Source organism: Pundamilia nyererei, unplaced genomic scaffold (genome assembly GCF_000239375.1).
Source record: "Pundamilia nyererei isolate P.nyererei 1_Seehausen unplaced genomic scaffold, PunNye1.0 scaffold00050, whole genome shotgun sequence".
Lineage (NCBI taxonomy): Eukaryota > Metazoa > Chordata > Actinopteri > Cichliformes > Cichlidae > Pundamilia > Pundamilia nyererei.
Window position 1 is genome coordinate 1,552,033 of NW_005187451.1, and position 7,956 is coordinate 1,559,988.

A 7,956-nucleotide genomic window follows, 5' to 3' on the forward strand; every position below is an offset into this window, starting at 1 on the left:
TACCAAATGTTAACCCCAAAGAACCATCAGTACGCACCACAGTCTCTTTAACTGCAAACTAATTCTTCTCTTCAGGTCTTGGGATGTATGACAGTCCCCTGTTTTTAGCCACTCACGAGGAGGAGTCTGGTGGACGCAGCGTTCCCACCACTCCGCTACAAGTTGCGGCTCCAGGTATTTGTCTGTCTCTGTCAGTCTGATGTGAAGGGATGTGTCCGTTAAAGCATGTCGCACTGCCTTTTCCCGAGCTTCCTCAAAACGATCTTTTCTAGGATAAGTGTGATGAAATTTGGGTTTGGGAGCACTACAAGTGACTGGAAAGATGAAATTTGTTTTCATCTTTCTATCTTCCAGTAACTGTTTTCTCAGAAGTGGCTCAGTCCGACACAACAGAGCACGCCTCTCAGTCTGTTCCCATGGTGAGCACATCAACACCAGGAGCTGCCGGTGCAGGGGAGGAGAGAGACGACGTCTTCCTGGAGCCAGACACTGATCGGTGAGCCTCGCCCTCTCAGCAGCTTGTCACTCCTCGAACTTCTGCCTCTTTGAAACCTTTCGTTCCACTCGGTTTCAATAACTTCACCAAAATGAGAGAAGTTACGAAGGTCACAGTTTACATAATCCGAGGTGCATTTTGCTTGATTCAGGCCCGGTGCTGACGTGTCGATGGACCCCGTGGTGTCTCAGGGCGATATGGAGGAGTCGAGCCAAGCGTCCGACAAGAACAGCCTCCCCTCCACCAGCCAGGAGCCTTCCTCCAGCTCTGCAGGTGCACTGCAGCCTCGTGACTGTGCCGTTCCCCATCTGTTTGGTCTTTGTTGCATATTCAGTAGGTTATGTTTGTTTTTGTTTTTTTTAGATACAAGCAGCGCTCCACCAAAACAGTCCCGGCCCGGGCCCAGCAGACAGCTCCAACGATGGCCGGACAGCCGCGGCGGCCGCATGAAGAGAGGAGGTAACGCGTTTGAAAGCTCGTGGTAACAGTGATGTAACACGAACGTTATAATGGGCACAAGACTGAGCAATGATTTTATTACTGCTTTAAATGGCCACTCATAAAGCACTTCAGACATTTCATTCAGGCTTTTATTAATGAAAAGCACGACAGGAAACACGGTACATTCATTGTGGTTGTTCAGAACACATTTTACTGTCACCATATTTTTATTTTTTATTAATTTTTTACATCAGTGCAGCAAACCCGTCTAAAAACATGCTTCCATCTCCACAGGCCAAGCTTTTCCGTCATGGAAACAGGGGAGAAGATTCGCCCGATGAAGGAAAAATCAAAGTGAAGAGCTCGTAGTTCCCTTCAGGAAAGCTCAGACTGATCTGTTGTTATGAAGCGTGTTTGGCTTTGATTTCATTTTGTTAATGCGATTAGATACTTTCTTGTTATTGGGTCCATCCTGATGTGTTTTATGATGATTATAATAAACTTACAAAGCGAAAACATTTTTGTTGTTTTACTGTGAACATCTGATGAAGTTGTTGGACTGCGGTGATGAGCCGGCCGCAGGAGGAGCGATGACGGGACGTTCACCATCCAACCTCACGTTGTAGGATTTTGCTGCAGAAGCAGAATAAACAGAAAGTTCGTTAGACGATTACATTAATAGCTGATACTTACAAAATATTTTCCTTGGTGCCGCTCTATATTCAGGTAGACTGAACGCGGCACAGAGCTGTTTATCAACACGGTCGCTGTTACAGTTTGTAGTGGGCAGCTCGTCCACGGACACCCGCCTGTTTTCTTACGCATCACCATTGAAATGGAAATCTTGACTGTGGGAACTGCAATAAATCTGAGCTGCAGGTGAACACCCACACACACACACACACACACACGTGGTCCTTGTTAACGACACGCCGACGGACACGTGAAGGACATTCTGTGCTTCTGAAGTTGAGCAACAAAGGCGTGCGTAAACACCACTGCTGCTTTAAACACTGCCAAACCGCATGCTTTTATTCCAGCTCTGTAAACAGTGCGGTGTGTGTGACTTACGTCCTGAGAAGACAAAGTATCTGTAGCCCTCTGGTTCGGCGGTTGTGGGCACAGACACGGCGGCTGTGACGGCGGGCGGGAAGCTTCTCCAGGAAGTCCGAATGTTGATGACCGGTCCTAAAACGGGGGCTGGAAATGAAACGATCCGGTTTAAAGTTGTGCCATGAAGCCAAACCGTACTGGCGTTGTCCAGTGCAGTGTTTTTGTTTTGTGAACAAACTCTTAACCCTTGTTCATCCCATAAACCGTACGATGGGTGTTTGTTTCCATTTTGCAGTTATTTGCTCCTCTCCACCAGCTATGACTCGCTTTTTCGGTGCAGTGTGTGCGCTGCAGCTCGTGTACACGTTTAAGCCAAAGTCTAACCAAGCATGGAGCCAGTCATACGTCTGTAAACACGCTTAACAATAGTGACGATTGTCCGGGGTTCGCTTCACGAAGTTCACGAACAACTATTGTAAAAGTTAGTGTGCACAAACATAAAGAGAGGTATTAAGTTGTTCTTTGACTTATAGAGAAAGGGAAAATGTTCAAATTCAGTGAATGGAAATTGGATTCATACTTGTTGGATTCTACATTAACTTTTTAAAAGTGGAGGCAAAGTTATTGAACCACAAAAACACAATGATATAATGTGGTGTAAATATTATATCAGAAATGTCGTTATTATTACTGCAGATTATCAGTAAGGAAGCTGATTGAATGCTGACCGATAACTCGTGGCGAAGGGGCGGGATTACTTCCTGTAACTGAATCAGAACAGGTGACAGTGAAATGTTTTGGCTTTATGTTGTGTAGCTGTGTCTCTTCTTTTCTTTGCTAAATGAACTTTGTATATTGTTTACATGATCGAAATAAACTGATGGGTTACCTGCTTGTCGAACTACTCGGTTGCGGACTGTGTAAACGGCATACTGGACTTTCTTGCCACATGTTGGCCTGAGACCAGCCTGGTATGAATACTTCTGAACCATTCCACCTAGAGGAAAAGAAAGTAAACATCTTAAAGCCTTTTTATGTGTTCAAAACAAACATTGTACACATTGTTTATTACAATTCTCTTTCTGAAGCAATGAACAGCAAAATCTATCTTTTCTGGTAGTTTAATAAGCTCCGCCCCCCTAATTTTTACCTCTCTTGAAGAAGTAGACTGACTCTGCCCTCCTCTTGTACTGGGGCACCGACAGGGCGGCCGTGATGTGGCCCCGCAGCCCGTCGAACCCTGTTGTAATGACTTGGGGGTAGCCGGGGTCCAAAGCGTCGTTTTCAAATCTCCAGTACTGACTTCCCTGTGAACACCATGCAGTGTTAAACTCTGGGCAGATAAAGGGTAACGCTGTTCGCGCAGTGGTTCTGCTGAGATTGGTCCGTTTACCTTGAAAATGTACGTCTTGCCCTGGCAGTTACAGCGGGTGAACACTGTGTCAATGGGTGACGGGACGCCCCACTCCTGGGTGATGCCTCTGGGTGGACCTGGCACCCTGTTACTATCCAGCAACCAGAAGTAGTGACCTGTAAAAGTGATAATATCACTATATAGGGTTTTAGATAAGCTATTGTAACATTGTAATTTCATTCTCTCAGCTTAATGCTTCATAATAATTTCCCCTCAGTTCTCCCCGTCTTCAATGCATTCCGTTAGTTTCTCTCTTATATGCAAATCCACTGCTGTTGGACTGGGATGACACGACTGATCCTTTTAGAGTTAAACCTGCACAGGAGCTGCACTAACCTCTGAACACCACCATTGTGCCGTTCCTCAGTGTGGTGACTCCACTGACGGGCCGCCCGCTGCATAGGTTTGTATCGTTGCTGTCATCTGGGGAAAGTAAAGACACCCGTGGGAATAAACACCACCCACCACGTAATCCCAGACTGTTTCTGGGCGTTGACTATCATTTTCTGCTGTTTTTGTGAGCTTGTTTTCACCTCTTAAATGTGGCTGAACTTTACTTCCAATTTCGGAGGAATGCCAGATTTATTTACAGCGTGAGGGGAAAAACAACTGAGCTCATAAAACTGGTAGCTGCGATCGTGCCAGACTCGTAAAACAAATTAGATTTTCGGAAATTTTGGTACTTGTGCCCATCACAGAGTGAGTCCCTCAGGTGTTTTCTGCATGTGACATAAAGAATCTGGTCAAATTATTTTTTTAAACAGTCTTACCTGCTTGGTAATCTCCTGTATCGTCTATATTCTGGGTTTCCAGGGGCTTCGTGTCAGGTTTAGAAGTGGGCTTAGCTGGGTCTGGCTCGTATGGCTCTGGTTTTTCCACAGGTGGAGTCGGCTCTGGTTCTTGAGCCCCGGTGGGTTTGGAGGTCTGCAGATCGTCTGTGGCATCACTCCACGCTGCAGTTGTGGGTGAGGGAGCGTGGGTGGTCACAGCTTCAACCATTGATATCTCCTCAGATCCCACTGAGGAAGCACTGGTGGAAGGAAGAACTGAAGGGTTGCTTGCAGTGGGTTCCTCTGGGATGGTTGAGGAGGCAGAGGTGATGGTGAGCAGTGAGTTATCTGGTTCATCAGAGGGAAAGACAGCATCCATAATAGCCACTGCTGGTGTCTGCGCGTCCAGCTGTGGGGAGCTGGTTGAAGAACTAGGCTCGACTGAGGGTACTGAAGTTGATGTTGGCTCGCTGGAAATGTGGTCAGCTGCTGCTGTGAGCAGAGAGAAAGTCATATCACTGTAAATCAAGTCTTTTAATCGATTTAATAAAATAATTAAATATCAATTTGCATATTTTAGTTGCAATTTGTATCTTAGTTGCTACATTTGGGGTTTTTTCTGCAATCTATTGCTAAAGTAACTCACAAAAACTGTATGAATCAAATACCATAAACGGATATCTCACATACTCGTGCTGTCACTCGGGGCCTCTGCAGTGGTGCTGACGAGGTCGTCGTTGTCTGAAGGAGTCCTCGCTGCAGTCGGGGTGGCCTCGGTGGAAATCTCACCCAGCGGGTCGACTGTGGAGAGCTCATAGTCACTGCTGATCTCCGGGACTGGACTGGCCTCCAGATCTTCAGGTTCAGTTTTAGAAAAGTCTTCAGTGGGAAAGATCGGGCCAGACACATCTGTGAGAATGTGACGAGAGCGAGATGAGGTGCGCACTTGGACGTAAGACTTGTGTAACTTTATTGGGAAAGAGCTTTGCTCACCATCAGTGGGATCATCTGGTGGATGTGATGTTGGACCGACCGGAGGAACTGAGGAGTCATCTGTTGGCAGCAGCAGGGTTCACACAAACAGTTTAATCATTTAATCGGCCATCTTTATTTTTCCTACATGTCCTCCTCCGGACTCTGGATGCAAAAGTGTTCAGAGCTTTGATTGAAGAAAACTCCCAGAAAATGTCCTGTCCTCATTTCTGGCATCATTTAGCGCTTTCCTCTCTTGTGACTCAGCCCAACCCTCCCACACACAGTCTACTCACAGCAATACTGCTTCCTTGGGTTTCATTTGGCCTGTGAGGCTAATGCCCCTGGATTTAGCTCCGAAAATAAACCACTGTGACAAATTCACAGCCATAAACATCCTCCTGACGTATGCGTTTTAAAATCCACCGAATCAAGTTCACGACAGTCATCAAAGTGACTGAGTGAGCATTAGAGCCAAATGTTGGATAGCTTTCTCTAGCAAAGTTCAAAAAGAGCAAACTCACCTTCATCGTTTCCCTCACTGAACGTAGAAAGCTGGTCTGTTGCCTCTTTCAAAGTTTGATCTGTGGGAACGTTCACGAACGAGAACAAAAATCACCATTATTGGTGTAGCCCCCATAAAATCTGCCTTTAACCCCAAATGACTGAAAATCTAGGAGGAATCGAACCTTTTACCAAAAAAAATATACCTTTGGATTTGTTATCATTTACATTATTGCATGAACTAGTCTTCTTTGCTGCTGCAGCACTGGCCTCTCCACTGTTCTGTTCTGCAGCAATTACCAAGACAGAAATTATTGTCAAACGTTGCATCGTTGCAGATTACTGCATGCGCTGCATGCTGCGGTTATACTGCCGTACTGTGCATGCTGGTGATGGACATGCAGGCAGAGTTAGAGTGGGGATGTCACATTCATCCTGGTCTAAGGAGCTTGGAAAGAAAAAGTCTGGATGTTTAACCTCTCAGCCGAGAAGCTTCTTCAGTTCTAGGGTCAAATGGTGGAGAGTCCCAGAGCCCCCTTGGTGTGGTAAGCCCCGCCCTCTGTTCAAAGATGGTCGTTCACAGTGGACATAGATGTTTCTGTCAAACCATCTGTCTTCTCTTTCCAAAATGTGAACATTAGCATCCTCGAGAGAGTGACCTTTGATCTTTACCTTTGACCCTAGAACTGAAGAAGCTGCTCAGATGAGAGGTGAAACGTCTTCAAGCAACTTAAAGAAGTCCAGACGCTTTTCTTTCCAAGCTCCTTAGACTACAATGACCTGGATGACTGAGAACCTTCACAGACACATTCATCCTAGTATCTTCCTCCCGTTTGTGCACAATATGCGTCACAAATTGCCATAATTATATAATAACAACGTGCATGAGCTGATGGTATATTATATTGATGACTAAATGTAATCTGTTACATAAGGGCTGTATGACTCCACAGATGAACTAAGGATGATGATGAAATCTATCTGTTTAGCATGCATTAAGAATCCCTCACATACACACAGGAGTTGAATGAGCTAGAAAGGACCAACCTTGTGCATCGCAGTGGTTCTTGTAGTCCGGACAGCACTGGTTGTACGTTATGCAGTCAGAGTCACAGCTACACAGCCGGCCTCGTTTGAAGTTTTCTCCACAGCGCCCCTTACATGAGTTTTCTGTTGCGCACAAACATCATAATAGACGCACAAACACAGTGAGACTGCACGGCTGGTTGTTAGACGTTATTATATGTAAGGGTTCAGCAATGGTGACCAAAAATCTCAATTCTGCTGGATGCTACAGATCCAAAGAATGAAAAGGCCTCACTTGTGGTGCACTGAGATTCATAGTCGTTGCAGCACTCTCCATAAGACAGACAGTTATAGTCGCACTGGCATCTGTAACCCCTGTAGTACTCGCCACCGCACCGTCCTCTGCAGCTCGCTGTCAGTAACAGTAAAAGAAGGATAAATGTCAGAGGCAGAGGGTGCAGCGATGAGACCACACGTGCGCTCCTGATGTGTCCCGCTTGAGGGCACAGTCTGTGCAACCCTGCCAGAAATTGATTTCTGCTGTAGTGACAAATACATAAGGTACACATAGGTTCCCCCTCAGGTAAATAATTATTTAACAGAGTAAACATGAACGAGTACAAGCAGAAAAAACCTGAAGCATTCCAGGAAAGGCTTTCATTAAAAACAAATGAAACCAAAGAATATTAAAGAATGGAAACCAGTTTAATGTTTCCATGTTACAGGATGCCAGGTTATACTCACTCTGAGCGCCACTAAACGTCAAAGCACAAGCCAGAAAAATAAGCGCACAAAGTAGCGTGGAAGACATCCTCCTGTCGAATCTGAAAGTAGACACAAAAGCACGCACACAAACTCCATCATATTTCCAGTGATGTTTCTGACTGATGTGCCAAAGAGGGACAACACGGGAACAAAAACGTGGCTTACCTCGCCGGAGCCTCGGAGCACTGCTGAAGGTTCGGCTCCGCCTGCTTTTAAAAGGCTGAGCGCTGCAGTGTGACCTCCCATTAATTGGCGGATCCTGTCTAATTAAATGTGCAGTGATCTCACAGGCTGTAGGGAGGGTCCTCCAGTCCAGACTCCAGGTCCAGACAGCATGATTCGCCACAAACAGCTGGAAGGACATCAAAACACGTGTGTCGGACTTTACACACTTCCGAGCAAAAGAAGAAGAAAAAAAAGAAAAGTGTCTGAACCCAACTGTTCAGTAAGAAGTAGGAAATTCTTTTAGCTTCATCCCAGACTTTAAAGCTTCCAAATAAAAGTCACATGGACAC

General features: G+C 45.7%; 2 protein-coding genes across 3 annotated transcripts in view; one reads left to right on the forward strand and one right to left on the reverse strand.

The window, feature by feature from the left end:
* Positions 1-1,453, forward strand: part of tprb (translocated promoter region b, nuclear basket protein) — a 21,821-nt gene extending 20,368 nt beyond the window's left edge. The window contains exons 46-50 of the mRNA XM_013910851.1: positions 76-174; positions 355-496; positions 648-769; positions 860-955; positions 1,232-1,453. Of these exons, the coding sequence (XP_013766305.1) occupies positions 76-174; positions 355-496; positions 648-769; positions 860-955; positions 1,232-1,278 (506 nt within the window). The 3' untranslated portion in view covers positions 1,279-1,453. The remainder of the gene's footprint in view (positions 1-75; positions 175-354; positions 497-647; positions 770-859; positions 956-1,231) is intronic.
* A 3-nt stretch (positions 1,454-1,456) lies between these two features.
* prg4b (proteoglycan 4b) lies at positions 1,457-7,750 on the reverse strand. Of its 2 annotated transcripts, none has more exons than XM_005733132.2 (15): positions 7,607-7,750; positions 7,421-7,500; positions 6,972-7,088; positions 6,698-6,820; positions 5,857-5,937; positions 5,671-5,730; positions 5,168-5,227; positions 4,865-5,083; positions 4,175-4,663; positions 3,741-3,827; positions 3,384-3,520; positions 3,141-3,297; positions 2,880-2,987; positions 2,009-2,137; positions 1,457-1,570 (listed from the first exon to the last, which is right to left on the reverse strand). In XM_005733132.2, the coding sequence occupies exons 2-15, from the start codon at positions 7,485-7,487 to the stop codon at positions 1,467-1,469; spliced, it is 1,938 nt and encodes a 645-aa protein (XP_005733189.1). In that variant the 5' UTR covers positions 7,488-7,500; positions 7,607-7,750; the 3' UTR covers positions 1,457-1,466. The 2 variants fall into 2 exon arrangements, with proteins under 2 accessions (XP_005733189.1, XP_005733188.1); XM_005733131.2 differs by having other exon boundaries at positions 4,175-4,666.
* Positions 7,751-7,956: the final 206 nt, after the last annotated feature.